Here is a 19,422-nt window from a genome sequence, read left to right as displayed (position 1 = left end):
TGTCTGATGCCTGAGCTGCTCGGGCAGGGTAAGAATGTCTGTGCTAAATTAATAAATTACAGAAAAGTAAATGGCAGCAATACATCATGCATACTTCATGAATAAGGTCTTAATCTAATTACAGGCTGTATAAGTTCTGAAATAAGGCAGATGGAAGGTAGAAGATGGGAGGCAGTTAAGACCTGGCTCCAAGGGCTGCGCTGCAATGAATCATGGGAAATTGCAGTGTGTCGGACATGGGGAGTGGAGGATGTCACTCATCAGGCAGAGAACAGTGCGGAGGTCCTTACAGCTGTCTCTGTGACAGCAGGCCTGGATTACCCCACATCTGAGCCCCACAGTGATAGATCTGATCTCCAGGCCTCCAGGCTGCTGATAGCTCCACAATGGTGGCCGACACAGCTGTGGTGGCAGTTACAACTGAATCTGTTTGAAAGGACTCTGAATCATCTCGAAAAGGCGCAGAGCCATCTAGAACTTAATCAATCCACAAGGTCTCTGTGTCATCTCAAACTGAATTAGTTTGAAAGAACTCTTGTCATCTCAAACTGAATTAGATTGAAAGAAGTCTTGTCATCTCAAACTGAATTAGTCATCTCAAACTGAATCTTTTTGAAAGGACTCTGTGCCATCTCAAACTGAATCTTTTTCAAATGACTCTGTCATCTCAAACTGAATCTTTTTGAAAGGACTCTGTGCCATCTCAAACTGAATCTTTTTCAAATGACTCTGTCATCTCAAACTGAATCTTTTTTAAATGACTCTGTGTCATCTCAAACTGAATCTTTTTTAAATGACTCTGTGTCATCTCAAACTGGATCTTTTTCTGGATCTGTGTTGGCGTTTCATATTTTCAGGGAGCTCCTTCTGCACTTCTGTTGTCCCCAGTTTGTTCTGGCACAGTTGGGTTGTGAGGCAGTGATGGTGATATGTGCTAGTGGTTACATCTCAGGACACTGGGCATTGGGAACAGCTGCTTATCTAAACTGCACCCCCACCCTCCCCCCTATTTCAAACCCAGCTGTGCAAATATGCTCTTGCGCTGGTGAAATGCAAAATGGCATTTACCCCCTCAATGAAAGTATAAACTCAGCAAATTATGCTGAACAAATGTCAAACTAATAATATCAGGAAGACACAATTCCAGATGGCTGAGCTTCTGCTGCCATCTTGTGGACACATAATAAAACAACAGCCACAGCATTCACAGTGTCCAACAATTTCCAGGATGTGCACATTTGTGTTAATCCTAACTTCATTTCCTAACCATCCCATATGTGTTGTTTGTTCGTTTGTTTATTTGTTTGCTTTTATATCATACATTTTTACAAAATTCAATGCAGATGCAATTAGTGCTGTCCCCTCTCTGCAACAAATGCAATGAGTACATGTGTACAGGACAGAAATAAGGAATGTTTTGAATGTAAATGCAAACATGAAACTAATTAACTATTTTAAACCAATTAAACATATATAACTGGTTGAGAAAAGACACAGGGATTCAGTCCCCAACAAGAGGGGGTTCGGTGTAGCCATTATTATTTGTAAAATGCTGCCCTCTTCTGGCCTGAATCATAACTGCAAAAAAACCTACAATACCAAAATACTTTTAGGATAATGAGGTAATGCCCAGGAAGTACTCACACTCATGTGATTTTATCACCCCTGTTTGGCACTATGGTGATTTTATCACCTATGGTTTGGCACTATGGCGATTGTATCGTCTCTGGTTTGGCATTATGGTGATTTTATCACCTCTGGTTTGGCATTATGGTGATTTTATCACCTCTGATTTGGCATTATGGTGATTTTATCACCTCTGGTTTGGCACTATGGTGATTTTATCACCTCTGGTTTGGCATTATGGTGATTTTATCACCTCTGGTTTGGCACTATGGTGATTTTATCATCTCTGGTTTGGCACTATGGTGATTTTATCATCTCTGGTTTGGCACTATGGTGATTTTATCACCTCTGGTTTGGCATTATGGTGATTTTATCACCTCTGGTTTGGCACTATGGTGATTTTATCATCTCTGGTTTGGCACTATGGTGATTTTATCACCTCTGGTTTGGCATTATGGTGATTTTATCACCTCTGGTTTGGCATTATGGTGATTTTATCACCTCTGGTTTGGCACTATGGTGATTTTATCATCTCTGGTTTGGCACTATGGTGATTTTATCACCTCTGGTTTGGCATTATGGTGATTTTATCATCTCTGGTTTGGCACTACAGCGATTTTAAAACCTCTGTTTGGCACAATGGTGGGGAATAGTGGGAATAGTATTAGAATATGTTATGGAAAAAGGGTAGGTATAATAAGCTAAAGCTTCAGCCTACACCTTTTCGGTCAATATTGTGCTCAATTATTATATATTATATATTATTATATATGTGCATTAATTCTGTTAAATTGTTAATAAGGACCAAAATAAATTACTACTCCTACTACTACTACTACTACTACGACTATTGCCCTAGAAAATATGCAAAGCCCTGCTAATGTCCAACACCAGTTTATGTAAATATGAGGTTCATAAGGTAACTGCTCCACACCGTTCTGAGGTCCCAGGTTTTATTTATGCACATTAAACTACAACCCAGTACTAGTTGGGCTAATATACTTCTATTCCATATACTGAACATCTGTCTGTGCTAATATGTCTCTGACTATTTAATGAGGAATTGTGGGTGTATAACGGATTCAAAATCTGACATTACGACGTGGAGTTTTTTGCCGGTTGTGAATCAGTAGTGAACAGAGAATAGCAATTACTTTTTCTATTTTAGTTTAATTTCGTAATTATTTAGTCAGACACAGTTTTTTAAACTACTCAAGGCCTCTAATTTGCTCTGTGTTAAAACTCTACCTTTTGAAATATATGTTTTGTAATTGGCATCATTAGCTTCACTGGCCAATGTTAAGCTAAAACAGGAAAGCACAGAATCTATAAACCCATAATGGACTAAAGCCTTTTTTCCATAATTAGGCTCAGCAGTAAAGAAAACAATTCTCTGTAATAACTGTACACTATTTGTATTTAAATGTTATGCAGTTATGTATAACATTTAAATTCTATTTTAAGCTCTTGCATTATGTTTGTGCACTTCATATATATCTCAATTTATGGGCCTGGATTACTGCAAAATAAAAATACATACCAATCATAACAACTAGACCACACAATTTTAATAATTTTTGTTCCAACATGACAAAACAATTATGCCATGTTTATTGCAGAAAGTCAGAGATACTGTATTAGGTGCAATCATGTCTAAAGTAATGGACAGCAAATCAACTTGAAGTCCTCTTTTAAAGAAGCATTGTGGTTCACTGGCATTGCCTTCCTGTTTGTAGCTACAGAATAGTGTATAGCCAGACACCAGACCTGGGTCAAATACATAATTGTCTTGGATTGAAATACTTTTCTACTGAGCTTTACTGAGCTTATGAACCTATGAAATGCTCTCAAAAAGAGGAAACTCTGCCTTCTGGTCCTCCTGGCTGGCTCAATTGCACCAGGCAAGATCAATAGGACACAGAAAAGTATTTGAATCCAAAATAATAACGTATTTGACCCAGGTCTGCCAGACACACTTGTGCAGGACATGTGAGCAGTGATATGTGGGGCTAGCGGTTAGCGGTTAGCGGTGCAGTGGAGCCTCACCTCGGGGTAGGACCATTCGGGGGAGTAGTCCGTCACCATGAAGAGCCTCCCGGTGGCCTGCAGCATTCCCAGAGTGCCGTGGGCCACGGCGGCCGACACCACCTCCGCCACGTGCATGTAGGCCAGCGAGCCGGCCTCTCCCGGCCCCGCCCCGGCCCCACCCCCTCCTGCCAGGGACTGGGGGCTGCAGCAGGGCTGGAGGCAGAGTTCGGTGGGGCTGTACCCCACCCCCCCACCCCGGCCCCCTCCGCCCGCGTCCTCCGCACCCTGCTGGGACGCCCCCCCAGACGAGGCCTGGCCCTCCGACCCCGGCTGGGCCATCAGCTGGTGGGCGTACAGGGCCCCCCCGGGCCCCACGGCCGCCCCCGCCCCGTCCACAGAGATGAAGTCGTTGATGAGGTCGGAGAACTGGTTGCCGAAGGATATGTCGAAGTGGTCCAGGCTGATCTCCATGCCCGCCCCCGCGCCCCCTCCGGCTCCGCCCAGCGCCTGGTGGGCACCAACCGTGTTGTAGAGGCCCTGCACAAGCCCCGCCCCCTGTAGGAGGGGCTGCAGCTGCTGGTGGGGGCTGCCTGCCGAGCCGTTGGTGGTGCTCCCGTTGCGTAGCGTCCCTCCGTTAGCGCCTCCTCCCGTTCCTCCTCCACCCCCTCCTGTTCCTCCGTTTTCGGCTGCCTGCTGCAGGTAGTGCTCCGCGGCCGCTCCCTCGCCCCCGTTCCCACCGCTGCAGGCCTGGAGGTGATCCCCGGTCTTGAGTATCCCGTCCGCCCGGCTGTCGGTGCCCCCTCCCTGGCCGTTCCCAACGCTGGACGCCTGCTCGATGCTCACCACCTCCTCGTGCTCGGAGCCCAGGCCGGGGAAGCTGCCCTGATACTGCAGCAGCTGCAGGGAGCCCCCGGCCTGGCCGGGCCTCTCCGTGGGGGAGCCCCCGTTGCAGTTGGGGGTGCCCTGGTGGGCGTGGTGGTGGTGGTGGTGGAGGTGCATGTGTCCGTTGCTGTCGGGGGAGTCCGTCTTCACCACCTGCAGCCCCAGGTAGGCCCCGGAGTCGTGGGAGTTCTGCTCCAGCAGGTGGCTCTTCTGGGGGGCCCCCTGGCTGCCCTGCTGGGGGGGCTGTGGAGCCTCCTGGAGGAAGAAGCTGGGGGAGCGGCTGGGGTGGGCCAGGTGGGGGCTGGGGAGTGGCTGCCCGTACCCGCCCGAAACGCCCCCGGCGGAGTAGTCCTGCTTGGCGTCGATGGCGCTGAAGTCCATCTGCTCCAGGGTGGTGCTGGGGCTCAGCCCGCCACCGGAGGGCAGCAGAGAGCCCGTGGGCGTCAGGCTGAGGGTGCCTTGGCCCACGCCCGCGGAGCCTGGCATCCCGCCGCCGCCCACCTCGCCCCCCTGGAAGCCGCTCTCATGGGCCAGCTGCTGCTCGAAGGACGTGTCCTCCGTCTTGATGTTCTTCACCAGGGCGGCGTTGAAGCTGTAGCCGGCGTCGGCCCCGGGGGGAGAGCGCTGCAGCCCGTTGGCGATGGCGGAGGAGGACGAGGCCCCGGGGGACCCCCCGTCCCCCTTCAGCCCGCCGCCCCCGTACGTCTGGCCCTGCTTGGGGTTGTTGAGGAAGCAGTCGGGGTCGAAGTTGACGGATGTTTCGGGCAGCTTGATGCCCCCGGCGTCCAGGCTGCTGGACAGCACCAGCTCCTCCGACACGCCCGAGGACAGCATGGCCAGCCCCTCTGCAGGCCCCGCCCCGCCCGAGCCCCCGCCGCCCGCCCCGGGGAAGGCGAACTTGTGCCCGTCGGAGGCCACGGCCAGGACCAGGCTCTGGGAGGTGGGGTCGGAGCCCAGCAGGTGGGCGTTGGGGCCCCCCGTCGGGGACATGCTGTAGACGGGGTCTCCCGTCACCTCGGACATGAAGACGGCGGCGCTCTGCGGAAGGCCTCCCATCACCGAGGCCACGTGGCCCATGCCCGTGACGGCCGGGCTGTCGGCCATGTCGGGGTCGCTGTTCAGCCCGCTGCTGATGGACACGGGCGAGTTCTGCGTGGTGTCGGGCACCTCCACCTGATTGGTGGAGGACACTTCGGTGCTGCTCTGGTGCAGCAGGGCCGGTTTGTGCACCTTCCCGTTACGCTTCTCCCGCGCCCCTCCCCCGCCGTCCGCCCCGCCCCGCCCGCTCTTGCCCCCGCCCCCGTGGCTGTGCTCGGTCTTGCCCTCCGACACGTCGCTGTTCTGCACCTCCGAGTGCCCGCTGCCGTACCCCCCCGAGCGGGGCTCCAGTTTCGGGGAGATGATGCGGTGTTTGGCACTGTTGCATTTGTGATGCAAACTGCTCCCTGCGCCTGAGAGAGAGAGAGAGATAGAGAGCGATAGAGAGATAGAGAAAGAGAGAGGAGAGAGAAATAGAGAAAGAGATAAATAGAGAGAGAGAGAGCGAGGCTTAGACATGGCGTTGATTAAACCACATTTCTTCATTCCATTTTGTTTTTTAGAGCAGTGTATGCATGAGGGGTTATTTATTGATTTGATTTATGTCTACAGAAAGTTTGAAGAAAAATGATAAAAGCAGTTTCAAAAACATAAAACAAACATAAAACACAAAATCAATAGAATGTTTATCTCTGAATCCTGCTCATCTCTCTGTGGAAATTGCAACGAGCAGCTGAAAAGTTTTATCATCACCTAAACTGGACAGAGCAAAATAAATCACAGCCCTTCACATAGGGAGTCTGAAGACTTTCAGCTTGTACCATTAATTCATCCACGTTGTCTTAATTTGCATCGAAATTATTAAACCAATTCAATGTTTAATGGATTTTTTTACTCTCAAATTAAGATCCCAATTAATAATTTGACAGCCTAAATTATAAACTGGAGGGTTCAAATGAACAGGGGATACAAATGAAAGATCTGAATTCATAATTCGACAGTAGCTATAAGAAAAAGTTATGGGAAGATTAGTATGAATTTGGCTCTTTTACCATACCCTTTAAGGAAGATTTTAGCAGTACAAACTCTTAATAGCAGTGAACATTTGGGTATAGAAATGATTCATCTGCACCTAGGTCACGTACCCACTGCACCTCCCTCCTCATTCATCCCCCTGCCCCTTCTCTCTCTCCTCTCAGCAGAAGGCCCTCTTCCAGAGGAAGGTGGCTGGTATCCGGCGATGTCACCTACTCCCCAAAGCAGACCCACTGCGGCACTGACCTTCACCATGCCGGAGGCCCCAGACATACTCATCACAAACCATTGTGCAACCACCTGTGCACTTGACCCTATCCCATCAGCTGTCCCCCAGAATATATTCAGTGAGCTGCTTCCTTCTCTGTCCTCCATTATTAACACTTCCCTTGCTTGTGGTAATGTTCCCCAACACTGTAAGATGATTCATGTAACCCCACTTAAGAAACCTACCATAGACCCCTTATATGACAAGAACTATCACCCAGTATCATTACTGCCTTTACTGTCCAAAACTCTGGAATGTTCTGTGTATCTGATGTATCATCTTTTCTCCAACAGCACAATCTGCTTGACCCTCACCAGTCCGGCCTCTGATCCGGGCATTCGATGGAGACTGCTCTCCTGTCTGTCCTGATCCTCCTTGACCTGTCTGGAGCACTCAACATGGTCGCCCACCAACTCCTGATTTCCACCCTGATTTCCGGGACTGCCCTCTTTAGTTTGCTTCTAGCTTGTCCGACCAGGTCACCCGGAGAGGGTCTATCTCTGCACCTCATCCCCTTCTTACAGGAGTCCCACAGGGCTCTGCACTGGGGCTTCAGCTGCTTTCCATTCACACCAAATCTCTGGGCTCAGTCATGCTTCACATGTCTTTTCATATCACTGGTTTGCTGATGATACTCAGCTCTTCCTCTCTTTCCCTGCCTCTGCCACACAGGTTAATGAGGGAGTATGTGCCTGCCCAGTAGACATCGTGGGTCGCCAGGCGTCACCTAAAGCTCAACCTTGACAAGACGGACCTGCTCATCATCTCTCACAGACTACAATAACACACCATCACCAATGATGGCCCTGCGGCGGCTGCCTCCCGCTCTGCTGAGAGCCTGGGGGGGGGGGGGGGTGGTCCTGCAGAGCCTCAGCTAAGAGCCTGGGGGTGGTCCTGCAGAGCCTCAGCTAAGAGCCTGGGGGTCCTGGACGACCAGCTGGACTTCAAAGACCAGGTTCCAGTAACATCACGGCCATACCTGACCACATATTCCATGCAGGTACTTGGTAATCCAGGCTACGGTAATTGCTCAGTTTGACTTCTGGAGCTCCCTGCTTTCAGCCTGTGCTATCCTGCTGCTACAGGGCCTCCACAAGGCGGCCGCCCGACTCGTCTTCAACCTTCCAGAGTTCTCACCCCCACCGGTCTGCTCTGCTCGCCCAAGGATACTGGTGTGCTTCGGCAGAAATGTTTCTGCTTGCTAGAAAATGTATCACATCTCAGCCAAACTCAGCGATGGATAGATAGTACTCTGGGTAAGAGGAAACCTACTTTAATTTCATTTTGGGGTGAACTGCCCCTTTAATCTTCTCGCCCTCTTGTTGTACTTTGTGCTTTAATCGTGGACCATCACGTTTGCATTTGTATTTATCTTGGTGCGCTTGTTGTTTACCTTATCTATATATGATGATCTATATGATTTTCATGGCTGTAGACAACTGATTCTTTATGGGAATTGTACCTTATCTGACCTGTGTTCTGTAGTTGTTCTAATGACCTTCGGTATGCGCTTGTTCTATGTGGCTTTGGATAGAAGTGTCTGCTAAAAAAATGTCATGTGATGTCTAGCTCCTCAACTGTACATTTTTTTGTTACATTTAAGACATGCATTTGAGCCTGAGACAGAATCAGCCTTGAGGTGTCACATGATGCAGGTATGAGTGGTGCAGGGGCAGGTCTACCCTGAGACCCTTAGTGAACACGTGTGTGTAACAGTGCGTGTGTGATGAGGATGGTGACACACAGGTGACCCTGAATGTGCCATGCAATTTATGCAGCGCTACGTATGCTCACACCAGCTTGCTTTCCTGTCAGAATCCAACACTCATCACAGTCCTCTTGTGCAAGGTGTACTGCCAGTTTACTAACCTTTATTCATTGATTGACTGAGCAATGGGATACAGCAATATCCCATTAAAGCTTAACTTTCATGTGAAGTTGCTGGTTCAAGCCCCCGGTGGGCACATATTGTAGGGATGCTGATCTGCATCTGGAGAAATGAAGTCAGGTCCCTAAATGATAAAGGAAGAGGCCCTTAACCCAAACAGTCTCTCTGTCTCTCCCCACTGGCAACTGTTCTCTCTGGCATTTCTCCCATGGCATCCTTGAAAAAGTGAAACACGTTCTCAATGGAGCTTCTCTGGTTGAATAAAAATAACAATAACAAAATGTCTTGGCTGTGGGAGGAAACCAGAGTATTTGGAGGAAGCACACGCGGAAACAGAGAGAACATGCACTCAGAAAGGGCCCTGATCCACAACCTGCTTGCTGTGACTACCCACTGCACCACCGTGCCACCAAAGAAACACATCCAGGACTTAGCCTTAGCCTAGCTTAGGGATCAGCAGCTGCTGGTGTTCCACCTCCCTTTACCTGGGTTCCAGGTGTGAAGGAGTCTGGCTACCCCGGTAGCACTAATTACACGGGAGAAAATAAACACAAGGCTGGATTTGGACTCCAGGGCCAGAATGGATGATCGCTGGCCTAGCTCCTCGTCCTGCCTGCCTCTGTCTCTGCCCCAGGCCCAAAGGCTCTGTTCCCCCCCCCCCTGTGCACCCCGCCCCCCGCCCTTACCCAGGGTGCCCGTGCAGAGGCAGTTGTGGGTCCGGGGAGGTGGCTTGGTCTGGTGGCTCTCCAGAATCTGCTGCACCAGCTGCTCCACAGAGAAGCCAGAGCTGCTGCTCCCATTGCTGCAAGTCCACTTGATGCCATGAACTGCCGAGAGAGGGAGAGGGAGACACAGAGTCAGCCAGCCACGCCACCCCCCTCCACCAACATCCACCTGCCGAAAGGGGAGAGAGAACCCAAATCGGCCATCCCTGTCTCCTCATCTGGGGCCGGGATGGGAGGGGGGACACCCACACCCACATCTACAGCCGCTATGGATGTGGAGGGCAGAAGGGACAGGCCTTGTGGAACCAGTGCACGGCAGAGACATCTACTGGCCTGGCACTGGTACTGCAGCCTGTCCTGCTGGCTGGCTGCTGAAGGTGACATTCCTCCCCACGCAGCAGCTGCATTGATGGCAAAAACCACTGGAGAGGAACAGACCGCGGCAGCAAATGAGGAGAGCCGCTCTCGCACACACCTCCCTTCTCCCTTCTGCACCGGGCCGCCTTGCGCACACACACAAAATTATGCGACTGCGCCCCTGCTAACGCCATTCTGGCTCTAATGCTATTACAGCCGCTGTAGCCGCGCGGCAGCTTCCTCCATAACCTCCCTTTCAAAGGAAATATATATTAATGAAAATACCAAGAGCTCTGGGGTGTAGCAAATTTAGAATATCAAACAAAATCAAGGCAGCTTTAATATCTAATCCCTACGGCCCACTGCTTCCACGAACAGAGAAAAATGGAGGGAGGGAGGGAGAGAGAGAGAGATACAGATACAGATCAGGTGAGAGGAGAGATGGGCAGTGAAGAAGAGAAATGGAGCCTGAAAGACATGTACTGAAATGAGGGAATATATGAGAGGGGGAACAGAGAGAGGGAGAAACAGAAAAGATGTGTGAGAATGAGGAGGGGAGAGATGATAAACTAGAGGAAGTGAGAGAACAGAGAGAGGAAATATAGGAAAAGAAAGGGAGAGGGAAGTGAAAAAGAGGGCTAGAAAGATGGAGAGAGAGAGAGAGAAGAGAGTGGCAGAGAAACAGAGAGAGAGAGAGAGAGAGAGAGAGAGAGAGCGCCATTGTGCTGTAATGTTAGCACTCTTTGGGCAGATATGATTTGAGCTGTAGAGTCTGAACACTCCACTGACACAGCTGTCACTCAAACAGCCCCGGGCAGGCCACAGTCAATGTTCCCATTCCTCTCCTGAGCTGCACACACACACACACACACTCACTCACTCACTCACTCTCACACACACACACACACACACACACACGCTCACACACACACACACACACACATACACACACACACACACTCACTCACTCACACACACACACACACACGCTCACACACCCACCCACACACACACACACACACACACACACACACAGTCCACAAAGTCTCTTGTGCTGTCAGTATCCACCATTTCCAGCATATACAGTCCTACAGACAGATAGCCACAGAGCTCAGACACAAACCCACCCTCACACTGCACTGTCTGAACGTACATCAACATCGAGTAGAACTCAGCTATCACAGATCTGGGAACGATAGCTCCCAGTTACGACCAGAATGAAAATCCGAAATTAACTAGCTGATGAATTACATCTCCACAATTCAAGGCACTCTTCATTTTAGTTTAATTGAATTAAGTTATAAAAATATTTTTCAGTTAAGAAGATATTTAAAAAAACGGGAGGGAGGGAGGTAAAATCCACAGTCCTTCTTCCGGGTGATAGGTATAGCATAGCGAAACCGGAGAGGAAACACAGCTACTGAATAAAGGCAACAGACGAGCAATACTGCACGCGTGAGGCAGGCAGTGCGGAGGACACCTATGGGGTCCTGGCACAGGACTGCTGGAGTGACCCTGACCCTGAAGGCGTCAGACCAGCGGGTTGCAGGCTCCGCTCCCAGGCCACGCTCGGCGTACGCTGCAGGGCTCTGCGGCGGTGGCTGTGTGAACAGACCGTGTGTGGAAATGGACGGCGCGCGTCCGATAGGCACGTAAATAACCTGATCTACTGCCAGCTCTTACCGCCGCCCGCGTGAGCCACTCTGAATGGGAAATAAATCTGGCCCTGCTAGCTCATTTCTGGCAGGCGTGGGGGATTACATCATGGTTGGCCCGTCTCAGGCCGGGGGTAACGTTAGCGGTAGCACGTGCGTCCTCAATGGGAGCGGGAGCGAGGCGCAAAGACTCCGGCCTGGTCCAGAGCTGCGAGCAGACCGGCAACGCTCAATCCCACAATTCCCTTCTCTCTGAAACCATTGTGACGCCCCCCGCCCCTCGAACAGCCCCACCCACACCCTGCCCCGGCACGAAACAGCAACCTCACCCACCCCTGTCCTCATCCGGCCCCCGAGAGGCTCTGTCACTCAGGGGTTTATCTCCCTGGCACCAGTGTGATGTTTCCACGTTTTCATGGGGCACTAAAATAAAAAAACACACCCCAGCCGGGCCCTGAAAATGCAGCTCCTCTGATCTGAACACTCCTCTGCTCTCTCATAGGCTGACATGTGATGATGTGGATCTATTCTACACGTTAAGAACAGTAAAAGTGTAAAGAATGCCGGTAATATTCGGCCCCTGTAATAAAGAGCAGGCTGTGTTGCTGTCCCTGCTTGCAGTGGAGCTGGAGGTCAGCGTGTGGGGCTGTTTCCCCATTACCCAGCAGGCCTTGGTGGAACAGGCCGGGGTGCTGGCCCCGCCTCTCCCCAGACCTGCCGCGCAGGGGTGGGGGTTCTGGGGGAGGGGTAGAGGCCTCGTAGACGGGCGGCGGGGGACTTCACTCAATGGGCCTGCGGTTCACCATGAAGAAGAGATATAATAGAATGTCCTCACACTGTCATGCTCTGAAGGAATGCATTAAAGAAGACACACAGACAATAGTCTTCTCATTTTATTCCTGGGTGCCTGAGAGAGGGAGGACATTCACAACACAATTCTGTGCTCAGAAGCCCATTAAGAGGAGTGTGTGTATGCGTACGTGTGTGTGTGTGTGTGTGAGAATTCAGTGTCTGATCATCCCATTAATTTTCTTTTGCTAAAGCAGCAAGGCCCAGAATGTGGCACAGAAACCTTATAATAAAACAGATCAGCATGTACCAAACCCAGACATCATTCATGACAACTTCTCTGAACACACCCCCTCCCAAAAAAAGGAGTCTGCTGTCTGATGTACTGTGTCGAAAGTACACCTATTTTTGGCTAATCCACCAATTAAAACAGGCACTGAAATAGGCACTCATCCACCACACAATTAGCACTGTACATGCAGGATAACTGCGTTGAGTAAAACCCCAAACCCTCTCAAATGTGGAATATGGACTGAAGTAAAAAGAGTTGGTCCAGGTTTTACTTTAACTCCAGTTAACTCAGTCATTCAGCTTCATGAAATACCCGCCAGATCTCAATCGTCAGTGTAATCCACCCTGTGACCTTGGGTTGCCCTTGACTACCAGTCCCTCCACAGAAGGACAATTCAGGGCCAGTTGGGGGCGGAGGAGACATCCTCTCCATGCTGTAGAGGAGTTGTGGGAGACGGGTCGGATGACGAGGTGTCAGGGTCCCTCCCTAGAGACAGGTGCTGCAGTCCTGCCTGTTCTCTGATGTAGGTACACATGTTCCCGGCAGGGACAGGCCCAGCGTGTCAGCTACAGGCCGATCCAGAGAACAGTCTGTACCAATGATGTATAGATCCATGCATGAATAATACATAGGGTGATATACAGGTAATATAATATACAGTTCGCCTCCTTTACTGTAGAAGGACACCGCCTGCACTGCTGCTGTTCCGCCACTAGGTGGTAGTGTTGCTCCACCGAGATCCAGGCAGCGGCGGTACGGGTCACTCGACGCGGGCGCTCGGCTAGCGATGCCTGATCCGGGGGCTCTAACGCGGCTAACAAATCACCCAGTTAATGGCTCAATACGTTACTGCTAAAAGGTGCTGATTTAAACAAAAGGTTCAGATGTTCCGAATTAGTCGGGGTACAGTAATCTCCCTGAAGTACACCGGCTCCAAAGACTTCAAGTGACCCCCCCCTACTGAAAGCGACAAGATAATTAGGTGCTGTATCTGTTGAAAATAGCATTTTCTGTATCTGTTGAACTGCACTGTATCTTTTGAAAATTGCAGTCCTGTGTACAGACTGCTCCGATTCCCACAAGGGGTTGTTTGGAAACAGTAGAATTATAACTGCGTGTATTTGAGCACTGCAACGAGCGGATTTGCAGTGATTCAGGCAATAAAAGTGATGGCAGAGACTGTGATCTTTACAAGTAGTTTGCATAATACACTCCACAGATCTCACAGTGTTACAGATTCACACGAGAGGCCTTGAGTCAGAATCCTTTCACCAGTCTTTGAGTCTTCTGTGTTCACACTCCCCCTCTTGGGTGAACTAACATTTCTCTGACTTTGTCTGCTTTGAATTCAATCAACATAAATATTTGTCCTTCACATTGACTCACTGAATGGCAGCTCTTTTCTTCAATACAAATACAGTTGGGCAAGTTAAATGTTCACTGAAATGAATGGAGAATCTGTGTGTTGGAATTGGTAGAAACTGCATTTAGCTCATTTACTGGCGTTATGTAAAAATGCTCACTGAATCCAAGCCTTTGTCTGTTCAGCTACCGTGCCGTTTTTCACACTGCAGTTCTTGAGGTCACAGCAGTAACAGGTGAGGAAAGGAATCCCATAATTTAGAGCAGAAAGTATCCATGGTCGACGGCGTGTGTGTGACTGACCTGTGGTAAGGACTGAGGAACAGGACGCATTGATTCTGCACATGATCAGTTATCAAATATCATAAGTCAAACACCTCAGAGCCAATGAGGAAACACAAGCTTGGTTCCTGTGACTACTGACCAATCACGAGTGTAAGTGGACCAGGGTGTGTCCCGACCATGTAAACATTGCCCTGACTCCATCCAGTTATCCTGGCTAACTGTGAATGACCACTTAGTTTCTGGCCCAACTATATACACTACGGTTATGCTGTAATTATTTATTTTGATTATTATTATTTCTTCATCTTTGTTGATCCAGGGTAGTTTGACTGAGTATACATGCTCTTTTATAGCAACGCCCTGTTAATGCCTAAACCACACAAACACGAGGAGAACAAGCACACTCCACACAGAAAGGCCCAGGCCAAGATTAGGACCTTCATTCTAAGAGGCCCCGATGCCCTACCCACTGTACCACCGTGATGACTAATGTTCACTAGAGCTACTAGAAAGTTCCACTGCGTCGCTGTGAAAGAAGCGGGCGAATCCACTGGTCCCCAGGAAGCCCAAGGTCTCTCAGACAGGGCGGGACAGGACATGAAGCCCTCCCCAGAGCAGATGGACCGGCAGCGGCTCCATAAACCTTGCGGGACGCGGCTCTGGGGGGGGGACTGGACGGGTCACCCGAAATATGCAGAGTTCAAACACTTTGCGAGGCACAGCTGGTGGGATAGAGAGCAATATACTTCACATGAATTGCTGCCATAAGGCCGGATAAGGGCATCCAATCAAATAAAATAATACAGAGCAATGTGGCGTAAAACACTGATAAACTAGGCGCAGGAGACGAGATGTGTGTGTGTGTGTGTGCGTGTGTGTGACTGCGCTGGGTGAGCTCGTTCAGATCAGAGTGTCTGCGGTCGCAAAACAATAGACGACAAATCAGTGTCTGTGCAGATAAAACGTCTGACTGGCAATGTGTAATTCATAGATTTGAGAGTTTTTGTACCGGGAATGTAATTGAGAGATTTCAGAGTCCTGTCATAATGCGACATTCACTCAAGGTTGACTTCTTTCAAGATGTTTTGATTATGACAAATTTCATAACTGCATTCTGTGGAGTCACCGCTTTGCAGCGGTGAAGGTCAGGACTCAATGGGCTCTCCGCTTCAGCACAACTGGCAGCTACTGCTCCATGCAGGGGCCTCGCTACCAATTCAAACGTAGCAACAGAGAAGCCCCCTGAAAGAATAGTGCTCGGGGCTCCCCCCTTTTTTAATTCCTACCACAGTTTTTGTGGGTCCTCTCCGGCTGTGGGTCCTGTGAAACTGTGGGCCCTAGAATCATCAGCAGCGTTCACCCCACAAGTTCCAGCCCTGGTCCATGCTACTAGCTCTGTGCTGTGGGGAGAACCTGGTGTCCTGTCCTGTTGTCCCAGAGTGAGGGAAGTGTGGTGCGAGAGTAGAGAACCAATCAGACACTCACACATGGGCTTCAGCTGGCCAATCAGCTCCTCCTTGGTCCACTTGGCCCACTCCTTCTTGTCGGTGTTGATGGAGCACAGGATGGGCCCGCATGGCTTCCCACAATCCTCTATGGCCGGCACGTTCAGGTAGTGGACCAGCACAATGTCTGGGTTCTACAGAGGAACACACACAGAACCGTTCAGATTGAGGACCAGCACGATGTCTGGGTTCTACAGAGGAACACACACAGAACCGTTCAGATTGAGGACCAGCACGATGTCTGGGTTCTACAGAGGAACACACACAGAACCGTTCAGATTGAGGACCAGCACGATGTCTGGGTTCTACAGAGGAACACACACACAGAACTGTTCAGGCAGTGGATCATTATGATGTTTAGGTTCTACAGAGGAACACACACACAGAACCGTTCAGGTAGTGGACCAGCACGATATCTGGGTTCTACAGGGGAACACAGAGAGAACCACGGGTTCAAACCAGCCCTTTGAACCCAACCCTTTGAACCTTGAACACGGACAATCACACAAAACCGCTGAAGAATCGTCTAGGCAGCATCGTATCAGTGCTGATAAGCAGTTCATTAAGAGAAAGAGAGAAAGAGAAAGATAGGGGGAGTTAGAGAGAGGGATACAGAGAGAGAAAAAAAGAGAGACATGGGGGGAGAGAGAAAGAGAGAGGGAGATAAAGAACAGAGGGGTGCTAATCCACAAAAGGACTGTGATGTTCTCCCCATTAAGCGGTTGAAAGTACCTGAAATACATTCTGCGGGGTTTCTCCCACAGTGTGTGAGAGAGCACACGCAGTGGCACTGCCAGGGAAACAGCCACACGGTGCCACGTCGGGGTCATGAATATTTAAGTGCGCCATCTAAACACATTTCAGTGCTCAGGGTTTCATTTTTATGCAAATGGGGTCAATACGGGATGAGTCAGATTAACAAAGACAACCGCACTCGCGGCAAGCACAGTGATTTTTAGGCCTCCGCCCCGCTGGTGAGGCAGACTGAACTTCTGCGCAGGGGTGTCCGTCTTTGGGGTAACAGACACAGGAATTATTCATCGTGACTGGCAATTATTCTCCATGAGTCATCCCACGGCAGAACTGCGGGAGCACGGAGATGACATTGAACATGCCCTGTGTAATCTGTTTTCCGCTATAATTTAAGGGAACTATTTCATTGTATAGAGACAAATATTTAGACAACTCCAATAACCATCTTACTTGAATAAAAATAATTCATTTCAAATGGTCCAATTCTGTGAAATGAGCAAGCGAGCCGCTCCATAAAAATATTGAAGGCGTCATCTTATTCGCGGCTCAACGGTTTCTTTTTTAGTCATTATTATTCCTGAGCCATTATTTATGTGCCAAATTAAAATTAATCCCCTGAATCAGCGCTTGCTCAACTGGTGGGAGCAAAAGCATCCATTTACTTTATCTGTGAATTCAGAGGTGGCTCGTCATCAACACCTTTTTCTGATGAAAACAAAACATAATGTGCACAAACGACCGAGTCTACGCACAGCCTGGGACGTAAACCAGTACAGCAGGGAACAGGACGCCTGGCGTCACCCTCGCGCAGAGCTATCTGACAAAGACTGAGCTCAGGGTCAAAGGTCATGTTTCGCCACAAAAACGTGACACTTGACTGTACTTGTGAACTGTGCCCACTAACTATCTGGACCTGGTTTAACATTCACTTGATTTGCATAAATACTTCAGTGAATCAGTCACGAAAACTGAACAAGTAGTGTTCACAGCTGTTGTGCAAAAAACAGGAGGAATTTTGCTTGCTGTTTTTTTTCTCAGTGGATCTAACTGAGTACGTTACCGTTGAGTGAGGAGACATGAAAGGGGGAGACATGAAAAATAAGGTTGCCATTTTTGTTGTTGTTGTACTAATGCATTCGCTATTTGTAAGACAACCCTGGGAATTCCAGTCACTATGGGATTGGGACAGGGAGGTGGATTTCTGAAGGTGAATTTAAGCGAGAGTGACATGCATGGGGGGGGGGGGGGGGGGGGGGGGGCAGAGAGGGAGGGGTATCAGCGAGAGGAAGAAAGATGGATGCTCAGAATTCGGTGTCAGCACAAAAGCGTTGCCGTGGCACTTCCATGGCGGAGGATGAGAGAGTGTAAAAGCGCTCTGTCTGACACGCGTGCAGCGGAGTGGAGGGAAACCAGGCCACAGAACGAGGAGGAGCGCAGCCAGGGCTCCGAGACGGCCCATATCCACGTATCTGGGAACGTTTGCCGGAGTACACCGGGAGAGCAGGAAGCTGGAACGCCAACAAAGCGCTGAGAGAGTCGCCCCTCCGCACGCTCCGAACTGGAAGAGAGAGAGGTGGGCGCTGGGTAATTGGTAAGCGGGAGCACGGAATGCGATGCCATCACACGCACACGCCCCTTTCTCCGAGGAGCTGATGCCCTCAATTAACTTCAAAGTATTTACCAGCTCAAAATGCCAGCATTCACAAGCAGCCAGAATTACCGCGGTAAATTACCTCAATTGACAGCTTATGAGTAATAGATGCGGTTTAAAAGCACATTGAGCGGCCATGAATAACATCCATCCCCTTCACCAAACAAACAGGGCTGAGCATGCACCGCTGAAACAGGGAGAGAGGGGAGGTTCTGCACTGTGTACATACACACACGCACTTACACACACGTACACATACACACACACACACACACGTACACATACACACACACACTCACACACACACACACACACTCACACACACCGTATATACACACACTCATACACACATACACACACACACTCACACACACCGTATATACACACACTCATACACACATACACACACACACTCACACACACCGTATATACACACACTCATACACACATACACACACACACTCACACACACCGTATATACACACACTCATACACACATACACACACACACTCACACACACGTACACATACACACACATACACACACACACCGTATATACACACACTCACACACACGTACACATACACACATACACTCACACACACTGTATATACACACACTCATACACACATACACACACACACTCACACACACCGTATATACACACACTCACACACACGTACACATACACACACACTCACACACACCGTATATACACGCACACACCATATATGCACACTCACGCATGCGCACACCTAAGCGCGCACACACACACACACACATCATTCTGAATGTAAGCACTCGCTACCGTCACAATGCCCTCTGAATATTTAACAGTGAAGTGAGGACCATTATCAATTCTGATCCAAACTGGCAGTTAATCAAAAATGCTAGGCCCCCTCCCTATTTCACACACACACTCAGACTCACACAAACCCTGACAGACACACACAACACACACAAACCCACACACACACACACAACACCCACAAACCCTCACACACACACACACACACACACAACACCCACAAACCCTCCCACACACACACACACACACAGCCCCTTGGTGGCAGAATGGCGGTTGTGATAAAGAAGAATGCCGCGGTAGCATCAGCTTGACTCCTGTTTGAGGCTTCATCAATGCTAAGTGCTCAATAAATCAGAGTGGCGCTGGTGTGTGCCCACTCCGGGCTGACATCATCAATCTGCACCCAGCCCGTCGCCTGGGAGACCACAGGGCCACAGAGGGGGGCGGGGCAGACCCTTCCTACCAGCTCTTAAC

The 19,422-nt window shown here is 49.7% G+C and overlaps 1 protein-coding gene across 2 annotated transcripts in view; it reads right to left on the bottom strand.

Annotated features, from left to right (window-relative positions):
- LOC133109880 (calmodulin-binding transcription activator 1-like) overlaps window positions 1-19,422 on the bottom strand; it is a 420,257-nt gene that overhangs the window by 52,988 nt on the left and 347,847 nt on the right. For both annotated transcript variants that reach the window (XM_061219606.1, XM_061219605.1), the window contains exons 7-9: window positions 15,716-15,869; window positions 9,452-9,592; window positions 3,673-5,987 (exon numbers count right to left, since the gene is read on the bottom strand). In XM_061219606.1, coding sequence (XP_061075590.1) covers window positions 3,673-5,987; window positions 9,452-9,592; window positions 15,716-15,869 — 2,610 coding nt within the window. The remainder of the gene's footprint in view (window positions 1-3,672; window positions 5,988-9,451; window positions 9,593-15,715; window positions 15,870-19,422) is intronic.

The sequence above is a fragment of the Conger conger genome, chromosome 14 (genome assembly GCF_963514075.1).
Source record: "Conger conger chromosome 14, fConCon1.1, whole genome shotgun sequence".
Taxonomy (NCBI): Eukaryota; Metazoa; Chordata; class Actinopteri; order Anguilliformes; family Congridae; genus Conger; species Conger conger.
Note: the sequence above shows the minus strand (reverse complement) of the source record. Positions and strands in the feature narration are given on the sequence as shown.